Source organism: Pristis pectinata, chromosome 7 (assembly GCF_009764475.1).
Source record: "Pristis pectinata isolate sPriPec2 chromosome 7, sPriPec2.1.pri, whole genome shotgun sequence".
Classification (NCBI taxonomy): domain Eukaryota; kingdom Metazoa; phylum Chordata; class Chondrichthyes; order Rhinopristiformes; family Pristidae; genus Pristis; species Pristis pectinata.
This window is the reverse complement of record NC_067411.1, coordinates 42,831,231-42,853,490: the sequence shown is the minus strand read 5'-3', so window position 1 is coordinate 42,853,490 and position 22,260 is coordinate 42,831,231. Positions and strand designations below refer to the sequence as shown.

The following is a 22,260-nucleotide window of genomic DNA, read 5'->3' as shown; positions in this document are numbered from 1 at the left end:
TCCTCTCAATCACCTCCCTTTCCGTCAGCCTTTTGCTCTGGCACTCCTCATTCCCTTCGGTATTACTCACGGCGGGAAGTTGCTGTTGCCGCTTTCTCGTCAGGCACCACCGCGTGTTTGAAAGCTCCGCTCGCGGCAGCCTCCTCCCTCCCAACCGTCACCCGCCAACGGCCGCCGTCGCAGCCCCTTCTCGTTGTGGATCTGTGCATAAGGCGGGCGTGTGTGCGATGGACGGGTAAGTTGATGGTGGCCTTTTTTTCTCCCCTTCCTTCTCGGGCCGCAGGCTTACGCTGGCGCCCAGGCTCGACGACGCCGTCTTGTTTTCCTTTTAAATTTATTACCGTGTGTCTAGGATAACTTGATAGTGTTACGCTTACGTGACATTTTGTGGTCTGATCGTGTTGAGATTTCAGAACCGTTTGGTCAAGTTAAGTTCTAATTTTGCACTCCAACTTGGGATTTTTTTTGTGCGTGTGTGCCGCCTTTTTGAGGCTTTTTTAAAAAATGATCTGTTAGCTGGTCGTAGCACGATAATTAGAACTCCCAAAATGAATTTGAAATGTTATACAAAGTCGTAAATATAACGAGGGGAGAATTGATAATATGAGTGCGTTTTATTTTTTAATCAAAGTTTTCCCCCTCCCCCGCCCCCGAAGCCAATTCTGTCTACAACTACGATTTGTGGTGGTGAGCAAAGGGCTGGAGGGTGAGTGCTGGTTTTCTGGTAGAGTGTGATGGCCTTGTCTGGCTTTTTTTCCCCCTCCTGTCTCGCTTTGTACGAGCGACCGTGATTCAGATTGTAGTTTGTGGTTTGTACAATACCACCGAGCTGGCAGGAAGAGCCTTCCCCGTTAAGAAAGCTTAGAGACCTTTTCTGTTCTCTTAACTCGAGTAGCTTCATCTGTGCTCTCCTTTTGCCTTCAAGAAAAAAACTCCTGCAAACGTAAACCATAAGCAGACTTTTCTATAAGCTTTCCCTTTTGTTAAAATTCATTTTTTTTAACAAATTATTTCCCCACCCCCTCCCTGTCTCTTAAGTTTCATTGTATCACTGTGTAAGTAACTGGAGCTTTAACTTTTTTTCTCACGTTCTCTTTTCCCCTTTTCCTTCCCTACAGCATTGTCACCGATCTTATAGCAGTCGGTTTAAAGGTAGGAGTCTTTTCTCTCTTTCTAACTTTACTTTTTTTCCTTTATTAATTTCATGCATTCTTCTTATGTTATATGCTTTGAAAAGTTCAGCCTTGAATCTCCTGCCTTTTGTGTTTCATTGTGTCGCTTAGAGGATTTTTTTCCTCTCTAGTTTACCGTCACCATTTTCTGGCAGGGCTGCTGTTTCAACAACAGCTTCTCAAACAATTAGTCATAGGGTTGGCAGCAATGGAGCAGTTTCTCTTTGCTAAAGGATTATGTGAGGGCCCGAGAAGCTTTTGCGACAATTATAGGTAACTTGGTCATGTTTTTGCCTAAGCTTGTCGCCAACTTGCAGCGAGAGAATAATGCACAAAACAACAGGAAGTATGTAGCTCTTGTTGAAGGAGGAACTGATGTTTTTTTAATATCCTGTCGGTTTGATACTTTCGTTAGTCCCTTGATCCTGTTTCGTAGTTTACATTAGAACTGCATGGTTTCTGTCCTTAACTAAGAGTATCTGACATGCAATAGTTTTGAAGAGCAGCTACTTATTTAACACGGGTTTGTGAAAATTATGATGCGTTTTAAGTCTGCGATCTACATTGAAATAGTTTTCCCTTGGGGCTGTGTGCAGCCAATAGACGGTGATGTTTTCTGTTGGTATTAACAGGCAGGAGTGTACATCAGTCTCCGCTTCTTGAATTAATGGATTCCCAGGAGAAATTGTACATACGATAACAAAACTTAATTTTCTTAGAACGCAAACTTAAGTCGGTAACCTAACAAACCATAAGAGCAGAAGTTCAGTTAATAGTAATCTGTGAATTACAGTGTGCAATATATTTTGCACATTCCACTTTACACACTTTACGGCACAAGCCATTCAGCCCATCGAGTTTGCCGGCTCATAGAACGTTCCCACCCCCGCCCGCTTTCAACTGAGTTTTGGGAATATGGTGTACTTTTGACAATAATTGGTGTGGTCCAGAAGCAATTTTTGTTGAACTTCAATTTTAATCAATTTCTTTTTACACTGTTTGTTCCTCATAATAAACAGCTTTAAAACAAAATGTGTCATAAGAATTTGCTGTCCCAAACCACATCTGTGAAGCTTTCCCGTTTTAAATTTTATGATGTCTGTCAGAAATGACTTGTTAACAATGATTCTATTAAAACTCCTTTAATATAGATGTGGCTCCAGGAAATGCGTCTTTAAAATCTATATTTGTGCTTTTGTTTGAACCTATCCTTAACCTACCATAAGTGACCTAGTGTTAAGATCACTTGCCCTATGTTTATTTGCTCTTGTTAAAATCTCCAAGACCAAACTGCAGTCAAGTTTTAGTCATTAATCTCGATCTGTGCCTGGTTTGGTGTTTTTCCACATGTCTGATGACTTGTATGTTGTAAGATCTATGTATGGATGGAATATTTTGCCACAAAGGTGACAGCCATATGTAGGTAAACAAGAACCTAGCCAAATTGGGGACATTTACAGTTGAATTGATTTTCCATTCTTGGGTCTTGATGCTTCTTCATATTGTCCCATTAGTGCCATTTTTCAGGTCATTCCCTTTGCTTGCAGAAAATTTCAGCACAGTTGTTGCTTGCGGACTTGTACATTGAAATAATGATTTGTGGGGGAAAGTATGTAATATAGTAAACTGAAGTCTTAGATAAATTTCTCCACTGAATATGTATGTGGTAGTCCCAGAAAATTTGTTTGGTATCCAGCATAAGCACTGAGCAATTGCTATTTAATGCTGATCTTAATGTGTGTGGCTTGAACACAAATTGATATTTTGGTACTGGTGGAACCATATAACTTTTTGCAGTTTGCTTCACCAGTTTTCATAAGCCACAAGCAGTAGGCCAACGTGAACAAGAATGATGTCTAATCCAACAATGCATTGTGAAACTGTAGTACAAGTTCATAGATTATACATAAATATAAATTGCTTCAGTCCTGATGAAGGGTCTCAACCCAAAATGTCAACTTGCACCTTTTGCTTCAACAGATACTGCTTGATCCACTGAGTTTGTTGTTCCAGATTCCAGCATCTGCAGTCTTTTTTGGCTTTGATCTAAATTGCTTAATATTTACAAATTTGCCTAAAGTCTCCACTCTTTTATGAAGGAATATGGGTTGATAACACCACAGGCTACTGTATGCTGGCATGAACATGGAACAAATATATAGATTTAAATTGATGACTGCAAACTTGAGTTGCCATACCTGTATTTGCAGCTTTCCAAGCTAACATATGTACTTAAGTTGAGGAAAGTACTGATGTTTGTCCGGTTAAATGAGAAACAACACAATTGACCACTATTTTACAGTAGTTGCAACAGGTTGCTGCAAAACTCGATGGTTTAAAATGGCCAACAAGATGATGAGATTTAGGATCTGCTTTTGAGGTTGGCTATAAAAATGCCTTTTGGGTGGACTAGGAGAATATCAAACTATACTGCATTGTAAGAGAGCTTGGGGTGAGGTTGGCGAAATAGCCTTGCCTGTTGTAAATCAGATTTGGGTTAATAATCTTTGACACTTAGACTTTCTAGATATGACTTTTTTTGGCAAGAATATTGATTAACTGTCAAGATGTAGTTTTTGGTATGTTAGTGAATTAAAACCACAGTGACCATGACACAAACATGTTCTTTAGTCAGTTCATAGATTTCAGACTTAAATCTATCCTCATACTGTCTGGGATGTTGACCTCCAAGAGGGCATTATGTTCTATTGTGGTCTCACCCGTTTGTATAACAACAGATTATTTGTTGCATAACAATTGAATTATCTTTTAGTGTCAGTACTTCCGTATTTGGATTGAGACGGTGCGTGAAAGCATATGGAAAGAGTGGGAGAGTGCTTTCTGTCTCTGCTGCACTAATGTGGAGCTGTGCGGGTGACAATTGAGAGCCTTATTTGTTGACTGAAGTGGAATGAAGCTGGCTGATGGCTCTGATTAGTTAATTTGAAAGGCACAATACACCAATTGTTAATCAGTAAGGCTGAAATAGAGCACACAACCAGCCTGTGAACTGGTTTTGGTGAGTTGTGTGATTGTTTTGTGAAATTTTTTTGAGCATGAATTATTCAATGTATACTTCAAAATTTGGTTGTTGCTTATTCACTAAGTATTTTGTAATTAACTCAATAGCCTCTATCATAAATTATGGTTACTTTTTGTGTAATGTTTGTGCATTCAGCAGGGTTTAAGATGCCAATATCATTGGAAACAGAAACAATTCCAGTGCTGATACCTGTGACTGGTAGCTTTTATTTTAATAATACAGATTCTAATCCAAGAATATCCTATTGTTTGGTCAATTTGCATATACTTAGCCAAATACCTCTTGCAGGGTGCCTCCTGAAATATTTTCTGAAATAAGATAATTGGTGTAAACATGAGACACTTTTTGTTCAGGAAGTTCATTCAGCCTTTGGCCCCTGTTAGACTTTTAGGTTGATTAGGATGGTCTTTGCCTCCATTGAATTGTCTTTGGTGTACATTCCTTAACTCTTACCTCACAACATGGCTTAAATATCAATTTAAGTATTTCCATAGGCTTGTAGCTGAATGAGATCCAGGTTGCCCTACCCTTTGTGTGGATAAAGATTTAACTTTTTATTAGTTAAATGGCCTAAATGAAAATATAAGTATGTCCTTGTATTTTAGACTTGCCAGCAGATAGATTTGCCAAGAGAGATGAGATGTTTGACTTCATACTCAATTCACTATTCTTAGAGATCCAAAGAGAAATGATCTGCTAACTCTTATTGATATTGTTGGACCTTTAAATGGCCTTGTGCATGGAAAATATGGACATTTTCATTGGGAAATATTTGGCTTTACCATTCCATATTGTTTGGTAAAGCTGTTTTCAACATATTTGGCTGTCTTGGTCTTGCATTCCTTCAAATGTTTTTTTTCTTTCAGTAATGTCAATATGATCTTGTGTCTTCAAAGCACTTTATGACTGTTCACAGTGTTAAATGTAATGGAAAGCTCTAATTGTATTTTCATTGCTTATATTGATCAGGATATTGGAACAAAAATTTTGTACATAGCTACTGTCTGGATACAGAGTGTAGAACCCATAATGTGTTTGCAAATAAAAATGAACATAACTCCTGTAGTGGCATACTAAAGCATGGATGTGGGGCCTCAAGAACAGAAACCTCCCTCTTTATCCATCTAATTTCTCTTGTGTTGAAACACTGCAGATTTCTAACGTACATGACCCAATAATCTATGAAAGTGAAAAGTACAACTTGCAGATCGGAGGAAATGAATTGGAAACACTGGTCTCTTAAACCACTATCTATCTGTACTTGTAGGTATATATTTTTATACTCCAAAGCAAGTTGACTATCAATCTGTTTTATTTGGTTTGTCAGATCAAAAACCAACACAACAAATGGTGTTCCTCATTAAGTGAGTCATATTTTGATGACAAATTTTGTTTTATTCAGTGGAGTGATTTAACAATACTTGGTTTTACATGTCAGCTTGGCCAGAAGTTTGATAAATATCATCAAAGCTAGATTTAATCCCCATCCCACACTTGGTAAGAACCCTCTCTCAGCCTGTGTGTGTTGGGGGGTGGTGGAAGTGCGTACTCAGGAAACTCCAGCATTGAGGGTTCAATCTTTAAAACTTTGCCTGTAGCCTCTCAAGGATTTTTATTCAAAGATTCAGAGGATACCAGCAGGATCCAACCCAAGCTTTGACCTCCAACCTTGTTCAAAGCTGACCCCACCCTTATCCAGTATAGTCAGCTCTCATCTGACTCTGGTAATTTAAATATTTCCAAGGCTTTTCTTTGGTGAAAAGGGCCAGTGTGCAGTGGTTGATGTTGCTCTTTGTATTTTTCTTGGATGTTATGCAGTGAAGACTATGTCCATTGTGCCTCCTGAGTGTTTGCAATTCATACTGACATTGGAAGTAGCCTTTTTTGGCCATTGGGAGTAGGAGAAGGTTGGGAGGGCCTTTGTACTGAGAGTTGAGAGACAAGAATTATTGTGAAATTTGGTTGCACTTGGAAATTCACCTCCATTTTATGTCTGCTACAAATTGTGATGCAACTAATGGCTCCATAGTTCCAACTGTAGGGCAGACTGGGGTCAAGCAAAACCTCCTAAACTTGGTCTATGTTGCTTCAATAAGCTTCCAGCTGACATGGAGTTGATTGTGGTTTCAAATGAAAAATTATTCAACCTTTCTCATCTCCACTGCAGAATGCACATTTGGAGTTGGAGCTCCAGGACTTGGACTAGTTTATGGAAGAAGAGAAATAGGTCTTGCATTGAAGACCTGTGAAATAATGACCTCTTATCTATCTACTCCCGTTGCATCCTTTAAACAGTTAAGGTTCTTAACAAAATATTGGCAAGCATAGGACACTTGCCATATCTTGGGAGCTGCCTCCCATTAAAGGTAGACGAAGACGATAAAATTCACCATATGCATTGCACCTGCACAGCCGTAAACCATTTGAGTAAATGGACTTTTGAAGACAAAGCTCAGTATACTGGCAGCAGTGATCTCTGCTTTCCTTTCAACTACAGCACGCAGCTTGAAACAGAAGAGAGGTACTACTAATGCTTCAAGGGTGTTCTCAAAACATTGGGCGGGGAAAGTGTAACTATGTTACATATGTACAAACTGGTTAGGCCACACTTGGAGTATTGTGCAGTTCTGGTTGCCATGCCTTAGGAAGGATGTGATTAAGTTAGAGACTGTGCAGAAAAGATTCACAAGGATGTTGCTGGGACTGGAGGGGTTGAGTTATAAAGAGAGATTAGATAGGCTAGGGCTGTTTTCCTTGGAGCAAAGGAGGCAAAGTGGTGACCTTATTGAAGGGGATAGGGTAAATGGGATCAGCATAGGTAGGCATATTGGTCAGCATGAGCGAGTTGGGTCAAAGGGCCTGTTTCCATGCTGTACAACTCTGGTTAACTCTGAATCCCCAATGGTTCATGGGCTTGCCTGATCCATGATCACTCGACAAAGAAACGTGGGATGGTTCTGAAAACCTTTGAGTGCATGCAATTGCAGCAAAAATGGCAGAGCTAATGCACAACTCCTCCATACTGCTTGCCCTGTTGAGCACCACCTGATTCGCCATTTGTTTCTCACTTGTTTCCTTGGAACCTATAGAAATGGAGTGGAAGTAAGTCAGCCATTTTCCCCACTCCACTGAGATACTGGCTAAGCAAAATGGTGAGATTTCAACTCTGTCCAGTTACCCCACACTTATTAACTATCTTAAGTTAACCACTGAATCAAAGTCTTGCCTTATGATTTTACTGCACCCTGCTTTTGAGCAAAGTTGGGTTTCAGCACTTTAAACTAGAGGTTGACATCTTTGTACTGTTTGACAGCCTTTGTTGAATGAATTGGGATAGTACGTGAGGTCCAGATGAGTTGAGCACAAGTAGTACTATAATTTGGAAATTCAGATTAGCAGATGAAATTTGAAAGTTGGATTTAATTGTTTATTTTTGATAAGAATCAGGTCACATGGAACAATTGTCTAACAGTGGGTAATATTAGAAAAGTCTTTAGAGGTGTAAACTACTAAAACTACTCCAGTTTTTTTAAATTGGGAATAGCATGTGATTGTTGAGAATAATGTTCTACAATAACAGTAGAACAGTGAAACTTGTGGTTAGAAATCTGGTGCAGAGTTTTGACCTGAAACATCAACTTGCACTTTTTGCCTCAACAAATGCTGATTGACTTAGCGTCCTTCCAGCATTGTTCTTTTTTGCTCCAGATTCCAGCATCTGTTGTATATTTTGTCTTCTGATGTATATTGTTACTCAAATTGTGAAAATTAAGTCCAAGTTCATTGTCCGAGACATACATACCCAAGGTATAAATGCCATGAAAATTTTTGCAGCAGTGCAGTACATTACAAATTTGACAAGTTAACAAAAAATGATCATAAAATATACCTAATTTGCACAACACAATAAGCAAAATAAACATAATGACATTGGTGCAAGTTGAGAGAGAAAAAAAAAGCTTGTCCAAGGTAGTGTTTGGGTTTTTCATGAACCAAATAGCAGTGGGGAAGAAGCTGTTACTGAATGTTACGGTGTGGGTCTTCAGGCTCCTGTACCCCCTGCCTAATGGCAGCATTGGGAAGAGGCATGGCCCTGATGCTGGGGGTCCATAATGATGGATCTTGCCTTCCTGAGACATCATGTCTTGTAGGTGTACTCTATAGCGGGGAGAACTGTACCTATGATAGAACTAGCTAAGTCCAGGAAGGCAACTTCTATGGATGTAGCTGCTGATTGTAAATCTTTTGTCCTCTTATCTATTTGTCTGTGATTTGAGCCTAGTGCTTTGTTACCAACCAGAAGGGATACAGTTTTTAAAATACTTGCTTGTAAAACTTGTTTTTAGTCTTATTTGCCTTATTTCTATTCAGTGTTGTTGAAATTCAGCCATTTTATCTTTTAGTTTGCCTTTGCTGATTTTATTTTTGTTTTGTTAGATATACCCCTGTTGTACAAACTATTTGGTAATGTGTACTGAGTTTTGAGAAGTTTAATTAGCTTTTGTTCAGCTGAATATTTAGTGGTTGATAACAAACATTGTATTCGCAGAACCATGTAGCTGATACTGATATGAATGACAAGTAGTACTCAATGGGTACTGACAAAATATTGAAAACTAATATTAAAGTTCTAAAATTTAGAAACTTTTAATGTTGGATATTAAGTATAATAGATTATTGAATCTGGCATCTACTGTTAACTTGCAAGATTTCAAAATGAAATATTAAAAGGGTATTCTACCAAGGAGCTGTTGCCAGAGTCTCATCCTTGTATGATCAAATTGAATTTCCAGGATGCATGGGAAAACATCTTTATTTTTCTGGACTGTTTGCTACAATGATGCATTGTTTAATGATCAAGTCTGGGCAGGAACTTTCTGTGGTGTCACCATGATCTCTGGTAAAATTACCACTTGGGGCCAGATCCATCCCAGTTGATGGAAAATGGAATACAAAATAGAACAGTAGTAATATATGTGAGTGACTAGAAAGATCACCGTTGCATGTATTGTGTAATAATTAAAAACTAATTTTGGTGATCAGTCCTCTTGGAACTGTCCTTTGGAAATTTGCTTAACACCTCTTTAGATGTTGACAATATGTTAAAATGGTGGCCTTTGGTTCTCCCGACTTTAAAGAATGTAAATGTTTATGATCCAACTGGCAAAAGTGGAGTGAATTTTGAAAATGAGCATTGTATAGCTTTAAGAGCATTGGAACATTGGTTTCCTGACTGTCAGTGGTCAAAGCCAAAATTGCGCTGAGTGGGATTGAGACAGATAAGTGAATTGGTGCACGAGCTTCTGGATTTGCAAAGCGGAGAGCTGTGAAGAGATCTGCATTCGCATGGAGGTAAGAAGGAAAAGTAGTAGTGGAAAATAATTGAAAAGTAGTAAGTATTAGTTTCCTTTTGCTTGCCACATTAAGTACAATTCCTTGGTTGTGGTATGTCTTTTGGAACAGCTGAGCTTTGACAGTAACAGAAAATGGAGCATTTGATTATGTTCTGATGAGTATGATGGTTCTGCTTGATCTTGAATATAACTAACAAATGCATTTGGACTGAAAGCCCACAAGATATCAAATAATGAGCAAGAGTGGATTCACTGAATTTATTTTACCACTAGCTAGCATAAAGCAAAAGGATGTAAGTGTCTTCCCTGTTCTGTTCATGATGATTTGAGGTTCTCAAAGGATAAAAGTATAGCCACTGATAAAATCTAGGAACTGGGATACAGATTGCACAAAAAGCTTTTTCTGCAAAAAGCAATGTGAATATGAGGTAAAATGATCTGTTTACACAATGCTCGATAAGAAATATATTGGTCAAGATATAACTCTGCAGCTCTTGGTCAAAACAGTGGCATTGTATCTTAGCCATCTGAGAGAGCAAATGGGGCCATCTTTTAACATTTAATCTCAAAGATGGAAAATGGGAACTGTTTTGACCTATTAATCGATACAAATCTAGTCGGGTTTTTTAAGTAGGACTTTTATGATATTAATGAGAATGTCACCCCAATCCATAGTTGAAGTGGCATAGACCATATGTGTCATAGAAGTTGCAATGTGCAGTTCAAAATATGTTACTCCTTTCCTTTTTGAAGATCTCTCATGAAAAGGTTAGAGTTTGGGATATTTTAAATTCTTCAAATTAACAATCCAAATTTAGAATGCTGGACTGCAGGATGGAATAAAAATGTGCTGTTAAATTCAATCTGAAATAAGATGGCTCAGCTTTACACCAGTCAGAAATGAAAGATTGGATTAATAGCCTGTATTACTTAGTCATGAAAAAGCATTCGATATTCCTTATTAACTTTGTGGAGATTTGTCAGCTTTCATTAGTTTAAGTCCAAGATGATGCAGTGCCCTCTGCAGGAAATAGGTAACATAGGAACATTTTATTTAAAAAGTGGGAGCGGCCTGCGGTAAAATTCCAATAGTCTGCTGTCTGATTCTGAAATCCTAATAGTTTGACATCTAGCTCACCAGATAATGTTTGCTATGCTCCTACTCAGAGGCCCCAGTCCCCACACTGTCTTTGAACTGAACAGGTTCTCTGGTAAACTTTATTTTAATATTGCCTAATTTTTTTTTAAACATCAATTAAATAAGAACCAGTGATCCAGAAAATCTGCAAGCCCAGCACCAACAAAGTCCCAAGTGTGCAAGGTTATTGGAGTTTCACGATATTTGTATGTTGAGTCTGCTCTGCCATTCAACAAATTCATGGCTGGTATTCTACCTTGGGTTCACTTTCCAGTATAATCCCCTCAATTCCTCTTCAATTGTGGAGAAAAAAATGTACATCTGTTTTCAGTGAACTCAATGACTGAGCTTCTACAGCCATCTGGAGTAGGAAATTCCAAAGATCCACCATCCTCTGAGAGGAGAAGTTTGATCTAGTCTGTCTCAACCAACCTGCCCCATAATTTAGGACTGTGCCCCCTGGTTCCTCATATCTTCCCAGAATCCAGCCTGTTGAGCCCTGTTTGTTTTTTTTTCCAATTAAATTTCAATGAGATGACTTCTCATACTATTAAATACAGAGCACATAGACCATGCCTGCTCAGCCTGGTCTCATTTTATGGCAAACCTTCCAGTCCTGAAACCAGTTTAATGAATCTTCACTGCTCAGTCAAAGTTGAGTTTATTGCATATGTGCACATGTTCATGTGTGCACAGCTGCAATGAAAAACTTTTTTGCAGCAGCAGCATCACAGTCACATAGCATCATATAAGCAACATTCACAAGAAAAACTTAAACATAAATTATACACAATTTTTACAAGAGAGCACAATTAGAACAAAACAAAGTCCATCTTAGTGTTGCTAAGCTGCAGTAATTGGGGTTTTGCTGGTTGAAGAACAGAATGGTTGAAGGGAAGTAGCTGTTTTTGAACGTGTAGTTAACTCCCTTTGCAATGAAGCCAACATACCATTTGCTGCCTTAATCACTTGCTCCACCTGCAAGTTGACTTTTATTGACTCATGTACAAGGACACTGGTATCCTACTGAACATCAACACTTGCCAGTGTTATATTCTGTGGAAGTGGGTAATGGTGAATGAATGTTGAGTTTTAAAGTGGAAGAAATGGCATTGAGTGGGAGGAGAAGAGCAAAAAAAAAGTTGAAACCTTGACGTGCAAAGAATAAAAGAATGAAACTCCCCACTGGTAAACGCAAAGTAAGAGATTTGACAGTAATTAGGACTTGGCATGCCTGAGAAATTCATTTTGGACAAATGCACAAGTATTTTTGACTTGCTATCCAGAATAACGTAACACCAGGATTGTGTGCTTGAGTGTCAAGAGTACAAATGTACCATAGATTTTGTGTGAAGAAGAGTCATCTGGTTTACTGAACAGTGAGTGATTAACTATGTTTACTTTACTAATGTTTCAGTAAGGAAATGGGTTAAGCTGCAAGTTGCTACGTCAACAATTTCTATGCTGAGAACAGTTATGCCAGATCTATAAATGTGAATATTCAGAATGGCATGCATGTGACTACCAAGTTGCTACACTACAATATTGTGCTATTAAAGTGTTTTTCCTAAGTTACTACTAGCATGTAATGGCTTACATTGAGTAAATGACACTTGAAGATTTTTAAAATGCCGGATGTTGTTGATTTGTTTTAGGAAAGAAAGGTCAAAATTCACCAAATTTTAACCAAATTAGCTGTTTCATTAAACACTTTATTGTTCAATTAGGCCCCTTGATGTTTGGAACTACAAATCCTCTGTTAGTCTAATTACATAGTAATACTTGTCATGCTCGTGAACTACTGAGTAATCTAATGAATTTTATGTTGTGGGAAAGATGGGAGAAACACAAAGTGAGCTTGATGATGTCTGATGTAATGCAGCTGTTTAAAATGTGGTTGGAGCTCCTTGATTTTTGTGGGTAAATGTTTCTCCACTTCCATTTGCCGAGCTGCTAGAAAAATAATTATTATCATCATCCAACCTTATGTTTTTAATTGCCCTGAAAAGCTTCCACCTCAAAGGTGCATTGGGTTGTTGAGAACAATTTGTTGTGATGGTCTTGGGATACTCCGTACAGCATAATTATGGGTTCAATGTTCTCTATGCTGAGTTATCAATATATCATTTGATGAAGAATTGAACTTTTTTCCATTGTCTCCTGTTAAACACAGAAAACACTTCCCAAGGAAAAGCTTCACTTAGCTTGCATTAACTGTTGGACAGATTGGCGCAAAGATAATGCTGAGCGTTTTAACAAACAAAGCTGTGAAAAATAAGTATGGAGTCGAAATGGAATCCATGTTATTAAGACCAACTTTTTCCTTGGAGTAATATGCTGTTTGTGATTGCTGGGGTAAGAAATCTGGCTGTTAATTCTTTGTATCCCTTGGTGTAGGTTAATGGCAAAAGGAATCCCAAAAGTTGATGGCTATGTTGAGAGTACATGAGGGGCAAATGGAACTAATTGTTCTCCGGCATAGACTAAATGGGGCTGAGTGGTCTCCCGTGTTTTTGTTAGAATGAGTCAGTTCTTGGGCTTTGAATTACGCCAAAAATCATGGATCTGTCAGTGATCTTCCAAAGTGCTAGACACACTGTAACAATCGCAGCAATGCAATGTGAACAAATGTAATACTGATTTTTGAAGCAAGGTGCTAAAGAAAAAACTGGAGACCTATAGATCATGGCGGCTTAAAGTTGTCTTCCGAACCTTTTCAAATGTTTTAACACAGTGATGATGTTGGCTTTTTTTTTGCTTTGAAGGGGGAAATGACTTGACAAAGAAACAAGCCAATAAAAGGAGTGTAGGTAAAGGGGAAATCAGTGGTGCTAGTTACTAAAGAGCATTTGGGGAAGATAGCTTAAGGTTGCATTTGATACAATGGGGTATGTGCTTTGGAAGTTGCATTTGGGGGTATTGGTATTTGTTTGGGGATGGAGAAGATTTGTTACTGCTTTTTCTCCTTTAACCAGAGGACTTGTTTGGATATTACTGGGGTGGGTGTTTTGACCATAATCGTCAGTCCTATATCCTCGGTTAAACAAGACAGTTGACGAGTGAAGCAGCGAGATTTGCTGCTGTTATAAAGCTACCAAAAAAAAATGAACATTGAGTTGTAAGCTGTAAGGAGTTTGTACATTCGCCTCATGACTGCTTGTGTTTCCTCCCACATTCCAAAGGCCTACAGGTTGGTAGGTTAACATGGGTGTAATAGGGTAGTGTGGGCTCGTTGCGCCAGAAGGGCCTGTTACTGTGCTGTATAAATAAAGTTTCAAAGTTTTAGAGAAGGATGCAGTGTGTATGCTGAAATGTGTATTCAGGTTAACTAAGTGGGCAACAATACAGAAGGTAGCAATGTGTTTTAAACAAAAAAAAGTGTGTGCACTAACAGAGAAGAACAATATTAACAGAGTACTTAAATATTAGTGGACAAAAAGATCTTGTACTGATTTGAGATGTAAATTTAAGCACCCAGGTACTGTAAGCAAAGCAAACAAGTGGGGATGGAGAATGGTAGGAAGTTTTATTACATGTTCCAAGTGTGAACTGGAGGGCATGTTGAAGTTTGGCTTCCTTAAAGGAGTGATTATTTCAACATCAAGGCAGCTTTCAACCAAGTGTGCCATGAAAGACTTGGAGAGGGAAAAATGCAGAAGCTGGAAATCTGAAACTCAGTGGGTTATGTAAGTAGCATCAATTTGTGAGTGAAATGGAGTCAACATTTTGGGTCCTGGACCCTTCATCAGAAATAGGAAAGTGGAGAAGCATGCTTATTTTAAGCTTCAGACGGGGGGACAAAGTGGAGAACGGAGGAAATATCAGTGATACATGCAGATCTAAGTTAAGATAATGATTATTTTAAAAACTGGCAATTGGAGGCAGAAAATGGAAACAATTTGAAACAAGGAGTTGTATCTATTGAGAAAAGCATGGATAAAGCTGTCATTAGTCATGATTGCTGAATTTGATATCAAGTCCCAAGGACTGCAAATAATGTTCTTTGAACTAACGTTGGGCATTGTTGGAGCAGTGTGTACAGCTGCAGATAGGCCAGAGTGGGATGGGGAATTAAACTGACAGACAAGATGGGATGCTTGGGGTCACCTTTGAAGACTGAATAAAAACACTCTGCAAAGTGAAAAAACCAAGCTCAGATTGAGTGGCCAATGTGGAGGAGAACCTGTATGATGGACACCAAATGGAAAAGCAACTGTATTGTTTATTCAGCTCAAGACTGTTTGGCTCCTTGCATGGTGGGAAGGGAAGAGGTACAAAGGCAGGTGTTGCAATTCTTGTAGTTGCATGGAAAGTGCTTATAAGTGAAGAATTTAATTGGTGACAATGGAAGAATAGGCCAGGGCATTGTGGAATGACAGGTCCCTTTGCAGTGCTGAAAGGGGAAGGGGTAGATGTACTTCTTACGGTGTATTGGAGTTTGCACAAATTATCTGGAGATTATCAAGGAACTGTTGAATCTTGAGGTTAGTGGGCTGGAATATGAAGACAAAGGGACCCATATACATTGTTATTTCCTTCAGGTCTGCTGTCACTCCCTCCCCAGGTAGAATGAGGTTAGGAGCCATGGTTTGGGGGAAAAGACACTTTCAAAAGTGTGAGCGTGGAAAGATTTTTTTATAGCAGTTAGAATGCAAATGGGGAAACTGGGAGAAGAGTGTGGAGTCATTAAAAGATATGTGGTGGGAAGAGCTGCTGTTGAGATGCCTATGGGAGTTGGTGGACTCGTAATATTGGTAGCTCACTTTTCTCGAGATATATTAAGGAGAGGTAGAATCAAATGTGGACCACGTGAAAATGAGAGCAGTGTGGAAATTCCAGCAATTGTAAAGAAATTATAGCTAGTGTTTGTGTTTTAAACTTTTACTTACACAGTGTAGCGGCCCAGACCCACAGAACTCAAACCGCCATCAGTGGCTGTGGATGCATGCGTGGGAGCATGGCGTAGACGTACCGCGGGGCGGGCCTTCCGGCAGGGACCTTACATCACGTCCGCCAGAGAGGCTCTCGGGTACTTTTGCAAGCGCGTGCGTTTTGCTTCTCTCAGTAAAGTGTGCTCCGGTCCAGCCTCCACGTCTCTGCGTTTTCTTTTCTACCACGTGCCGCATCCAGCTACGTTGGTGACCCTGACGCTCCCAGATGGCATCCGGAACCCGTGACATGAATCCCAATGACTTGCACAACGCAGTCTCGCTCAAGCTCCTGACTTTCTGGGCCGCTCAGCCCCACGTTTGGTTTGAGCAGGCTGAGGCCCAGTTCAGTATCCGAGGCATTATAGCCGACGCCACACGGTACTACTACGTGGTAGGCGCGCTTGACCAGGATGTGGCAGGCCGGATCATCGACTTCCTGCACCGTCCACCTACGGAGGGTAGGTACGCTAGGATCAAGGCGCTCCTCCTCCGCACTTTCCGACTCTCCCGCCGTGAACAAGCCGCGCGGCTTCTGCACATGGATGGCCATAAGCCCTGCCTTCTATTCGAGCAGTTGTTCCTCGAGCAACTGCCAGAGGACATTCGCCCCCTCCTCGCGGGTGAAGATTTCAGCGACCCGCACAGCCTAGCAGCCAGGGTGGACATTTCGTGGCAGAGTAAGCAGCAGGGAGCAGCTTCCATCTGCCTAACCACGACCGTGCAGCCTAAGGTCAAGACCCCACAACCGAGACCCACGGGGGACAAGGATGAGGGTTTGGATCAATGGTGCTTTTACCATCAGAGGTGGGGGTCAGAAGTGCGCCACTACCGTCCACCGTGTGCCTTTCCGGGAAACATCAGGGCCGGCTGTCGCTAGTGGCTTCGACGGCTGGTCATCGTGACAGCCTCCTGGTCCTCTGGGACTGACACTCCGGGTGACGTTTCCTGGTGGACACTGGGGCCGAAATCAGCATCCTTACCCCCTCAAACTTGGACACCCGTACTGTGGCCCCAGGCCCCAACCTCACCGCCGCGAACGGCACCACCATCCAGACGTACGGCTCGCATACCATCCCGCTGTGTTTCAGCCCCAGCTGTTTTACCTGAACCTTCACGGTAGCAGCAGTGTCGTGGCCATTACTAGGGGCGGATTTCCTATGGGCCAACCGTCTTCTGGTCGACCTAAAGGGCAGGCACTTGGTCCACGTCGAGACTTTCCAAACCTTCTGGCTCGGGGAAGCCCAGTTCCCGGCCCTCCACCTGGACTCCGTCACACTCTTGGGTGACGAGTTCGCCAGGGTGCTGGTGGATTTCCCCTCCATCACCTCTGAGTCCTCCACTACCGGTCCCAAGCACAGCGTGCAGCACCACATTCCCACGCAAGGACCACCGCTGCACACCCGGGCCCGTAGGCTTCCACCCGACAAGTTCCACCTTGCCAAGGAAGAGTTCCGGAAGATGGAGGAGATGGGGGTCATCCGCTGCTCAGACAGCCGTTGGGCATCTCCACTGCACACGGTGCCCAAATCCGCAGGAGGTTGGAGGCCCTGCGGGAACTACAGGAGACTCAACGACGCCACAACCGCCGACCGATACACGGTGCCTCACGTCCAGGATTTCACAGCCAACCTCCACGGGGTGACCTTCTTTTCAAAAATCGATCTGGTCCGGGGGTACCATCAGATACCCGTGCACCCTGACAGTGTGCCCAAGACAGCCCTCATCACCCCCTTCGGGTTGTTCGAATTCCTAAGGATGCCCTTCGGCCTCAAGAACGCTGCTCAGACTTTCCAAAGGCTAATGGACTCGGTGGGGCGAGGCCTGGATTTCGTCTTCTACCCAGATGATATCCTGGTGGCCAGCAAGTCACGCAAAGAGCACGTGGCACATTTACGCCAACTCTGTCAGCCCCTGAGTGACCACAGACTGGCAATCAACCTGGCAAAGTGCCAGTTTGGGCTGACAGAAATCGACTTCTTGGGCCACAGGGTCAACCAGCATGGAGCTGCCCCTCTGCCGGACAAGGTCGAGGCCATTCGCCAGTTTCCCAAACCCAGAATGGTCAAGGGCTTGCAAGAGTTTGTAGGGATGGTAAATTTCTACCATCGGTTCGTGCTGGTGGCGGCGCGCATCATGAGACCCCTGTTCGGTCTGGTGGCATGGGACACGGAGTCCATGGAAGCTTTCGAGCGGACCAAAGCGGCGTTGGCAAAGGCGGCCCTCCTAGAACACCCGAGAGTTGATGTACCCACGGCACTCACAGTCGACGCTTCCGACACGGCGGTCAGCGGAGTCCTGGAGCAGCTCGTTGAGGGCCAGTGGCGACCGCTCGCCTTTTTTAGCCGACACCTGCGACCACTGGAGGTGAAGTACAGCGCTTTCGACAGAGTTGCTAGTGCTCTACCTAGCTATCCGGCACTTCCGGTATTTCCTCAAAGGAAGGGATTTCACCACGTATACGGACCACAAGCCCCTCACCTTCGCCCTCACAAAGGTATCGGACCCATGGTCGGCCCGGCAGCAGAGGCACCTCATTTATTTCGGAGTTCACCACAGACATCCGCCACATCGTGGGGATGAACAACGTGGTCGCTGACGTGCTGTCTCGTCCCCACATAGACTCAGTGACCACCTCAGCCCCAGGGAGTGACTACGCGGCGCTGGCACAGGCACAACAAGTGGACACCGAGATCCTGGCCTATTGCACCACCATTTCGGGACTCCAGTTGGAGGATGTCCCCATCAACCCGACTGTAGTTTGGCTCCTGTGCGACACGTCTACTGGCAGACTTCGGCCCGTGGTACCAGCAGCATGGAGGTGGCGGGTGTTCAACATGCTACACGGCCTGGCCCACCCATCCGGGCGTCTCTCAAATTGGTAGCGGACAAATTCATTTGCCACCGTCTGCGCAAGCAGGTTGGACACTGGGCCAGGACCTGTGTACACTGCCAGACCGCCAAAGTCCAGCGGCATGTGAAGGCTTCCCTCCAGCAGTTCCAACTGACGCTCGGCAGGTTTCAGCACATCCACGTGGACATCGTCGGCCCCCTGCCCGTCTCCCGGGGCACCAGGTATATCTTCGCCATGGTTGACAGGTTCACCAGATGGCCGGAGACTGTGCTGCTAGCGGATACGTCCATTGAGTCCTGCGCCAGGACGCTCATCACAAACTGGATCGCCAGGTTCGGACTCCCAGCGGACATCACTTCCGACAGAAGGGCACAGTTCACGTCAGGATTGTGGACAGCACTGGCAAAGCTCCTGGGCACCCAGTTACACCACACCACGGCATCCCACCCACAGGCCAATGGCTTGGTCGAGCAGTTCCACAGGCACCTCAAGTCAGCCCTGATGGCGCGCCTCAGAGGGCCCAACTGGGCAGATGAGCTTCCCTGCGTTCTACTGGGCATCCACGAGGCACCCAAGGAGGACCTGGGCACCTCAGCGGAGTTGGTTTACGGCACCCCCTGATGGTCCCGGGAGAGTTCGTGCCGGAGGCCCAAGGTCCAGCAGGGACGCCGGCGGAAGTGTTGACGAAGCTGCGGGACAAAGTGGGGAGCCTGGCACCGGTTCCGACCTCCAGACATGGCACTACACCGTCTTTTATCCTGAAGGATCTCCAGGACTGTGAGTACATTTTCATTCGCAGGGGCGTGCACAGGTCACCTCTGCAGAGGCCATACGAAGGACCCTTCAAGGTGATCCGGCACAACGGATCTACGTGTGTCGTGGAGGTGGGTGGCTGCGAGGAGACCTTCACAGTGGACCACCTCAAACCGGCGCATTTGGACATCGGGCAGCCCGTGAAGGTGCCCTCACCACACTGGTGGGGCAGGCCACCCAAGGGGAACAAACAGACTGGGGGTCTCTCTCCCCCGATGGATGTTTCTGGGGGGGGGGGGGGGGGGGGGGGGGGGGGGGTGTAGCAGCCCGGACATGCAGAACTCGAACCGCCATCAGCGGGCACATGTGCAGGAGCGCAGCGTAGACGTAGCGCGGGGCGGGCCTTCTGGCAGGGACCTCACATCATGTCCGCCGGAGAGGCTCTCGGGTACTTCTGCAAGCGCACGCATTTTGCTTCTCTCAGTAAAGTGTTCTCCGGTCCAGCCTCCACGTCTCTGCGTTTTCTTTTCTACCACGTGCCGCGTCCAGCTGCAATAGCACGACAACAGTCTCCTCCGGCCTAATGAGCCCGCACCACCCAATTACACCCATGTTAACCTCCTAACCTGTACATCTTTGGAATGTGGGAGGAAACCAGAGCACCTGGAGGAAACCCACGCAGTCATGGGGAGAATGTACAAACTCCTTACAGTGGCGGGAATTGAACCCCGATCGCTGGTGCTGTAATAGAGTTACGCTAACTGCTACGTTACCGTGCCACCCAGTGGTGACCCTTTGCAAAATGTCTCCATTTATCTGCAAGGCTGACCCTGAACTAAGTTGTCTGTTACTTAGAATTTTGAGTTCCACTCTGACTCGTCCTGGGCCTTTGATATTGCTACAATGAACCCATGTAACCCCACCTCTGCTTCAGTGCAAGTATTTTGCAGTACTTGGAACGTGCCTCTTTCCACCCTTCACCCACTTCAGTTGGCTGCACCTTTGCTTTGATTTTTGATTGTTTGCCTGCAACTGATTGTTTTCAAAGCAATTATTACTGTGACAATTTTTGATCTGCTCCCCTATCACAGAGTCCCTCTGTTTTCTCTGTATATTAACCTAAAGCTTCCTGGCAACATTTTGCCTCCTTGCTCAATGTTAAAGTTGTGCTGAAACAAATGAGACTGGATTGGGTGCATTTTGCCCAAGTGTGAAATGAATGCCTATTTCTAAAACCCATTGTGGTAAACCAGCAGATTTTCATTGTTTAAGTTATGGTCCACTTTTAAATTACTGCCTTGGTGATACTCTGCCTTAAGGGGGTTATATTTGAGGTGCTGGTTTTGGCATAAACAGTTTGGCATAGAAGCTGGTTGTGTGTATATTATCATGTTTAACTTTTTAACATTTTGTTCTCCACCTGTTACTGCAATGGCTTATTGAGCTAATGTAGTGTTTAGTTTAGCCAATCTTGTCTCTGAACCTCCACAGTTGAAGTGACCTGACAGCTCACTGAGGAATCTCAGGTTGGGTGATACTGGCATCTGAGTTTAGAATTATGTTGTCTGTAACCAAAGAGCCTGGCAATGCTTGCTGTCAGGTTTTAGAAAAGAATGAGTGTCACAACAAAATTATTTTAAGGTATGTTGAGCCAATAGGAAAGCAACTACTTTTGTCAAGAAGCCAACATAAAAGTGGAGAGCAATACGCAAGTATAGTTATTGAAATTTGCGTAAGATTGCTAAAATAGTCTGAGGATATATCAGTATTACGGTTTTGATAAATTTTCTACTGCTTTTTAATCATTGGCAGAGTTCTACTTCAACCACTTGGGTATCTGTAATTACTTGTGGTTTGCATCTCCACAATTAGCTCCTGAAAATTTTGATTGGCCACGTTGCTCACATGCCCAACTTCAGTATGCCAAAACAGACTTACTCAAGCTCTGCGTAGCAAGGCGAAGTAATTCAAGCATGTTCTCAAAGCCTACATGTTGAAAGTGTAACATCCCTACTGACTCCTAGGAATCCTTGCCCGTGACCATTATTTGGGCTGGTATAACACACCTTGAGGTGTTTTGCAATTGAACACAAACTCAATGTTCCATGCCTCCAACCAGCCCTACCTGTGGCAGTCTATGTGTGCTACTTTTGCCCTGTCAGTCTCCTCTAAATGGGAGGTAGGTTGTATGTTGTATCAAAGATGGTGTCGTCTTGGACACCTGTGCATCAAGGACCCTGTCTTCGTTGGGGACATGCTTAGTGTTCCTTCCAGTGGAAGCTGACTGCTTCTTTGTCCGAGACAACTCCTCTCTTGGGTTTGGTCCTTAAATGTTTGAGTTGTCTCAGTCTAAACAGAATTGTCAAATCCTTGTATTGCTGCAGATTAAATGTTGGTTCTGCTGCACACCTTGCACCCACAATGTCCTTTCAACTGGTGTGTTTTGTGTGTGGCAAAGCCATATAGATGATCTTGCTAATGAATTGTGAAGGTACTTCCAGTCCAAGAATTTTGATAATTTTATTAACTCCTGCATGGTGGTTATGTTCATCAAATTGGAAAACACAGGATGGATTCAAAGCAGGATTTCTTCATGAGCTAACTACAGTGGCCTGCAGAGCGGATAATCATTGTGGATACCGGGAATTGTCGAGTTTTTTTCCATTGTAGTGTTTGTTCTCACTAACACTTAGTGGTCAATTACATTAATTCAGTAGGTGGAATACATTATCTGTCAGTTGGTCCAGCAGTTATAATTTCTTTTTCATGGTGCTGGCTATTTACATATCCTTGGAGTCCTCTGCTCCATTGGTGCTGTAATGAGTGGTGTCAATTCCTAGATTGAGGCTGTTTCCATTAGACATTGCACTTCACACATTTTCTGCTGTATTGACAATTTTGTTTACATGTATAGTTAGGAGAACCAAGTTAAAGTTGATTTACTCTACCCTTTATCTCCCAGTGTACCATTTTTTTAAAAAAATGTGACCTGCTGCAAGTTTGGCATTAAAATCTCAA

General features: G+C 43.0%; 1 protein-coding gene across 3 annotated transcripts in view; it reads left to right on the top strand.

The window, feature by feature from the left end:
* The first annotated feature begins 16 nt into the window (after positions 1 to 16).
* Positions 17 to 22,260, top strand: part of ptbp3 (polypyrimidine tract binding protein 3) — a 77,444-nt gene continuing 55,200 nt past the window's right edge. The window contains exons 1-2 of one of the 3 annotated variants that reach the window (XM_052019987.1): positions 17 to 235; positions 1,119 to 1,152. In XM_052019987.1, the coding sequence (XP_051875947.1) occupies positions 228 to 235; positions 1,119 to 1,152 (42 nt within the window). In that variant the 5' untranslated portion in view covers positions 17 to 227. The remainder of the gene's footprint in view (positions 236 to 1,118; positions 1,153 to 22,260) is intronic. The other 2 variants (XM_052019986.1, XM_052019988.1) reach the window with 2 other exon arrangements.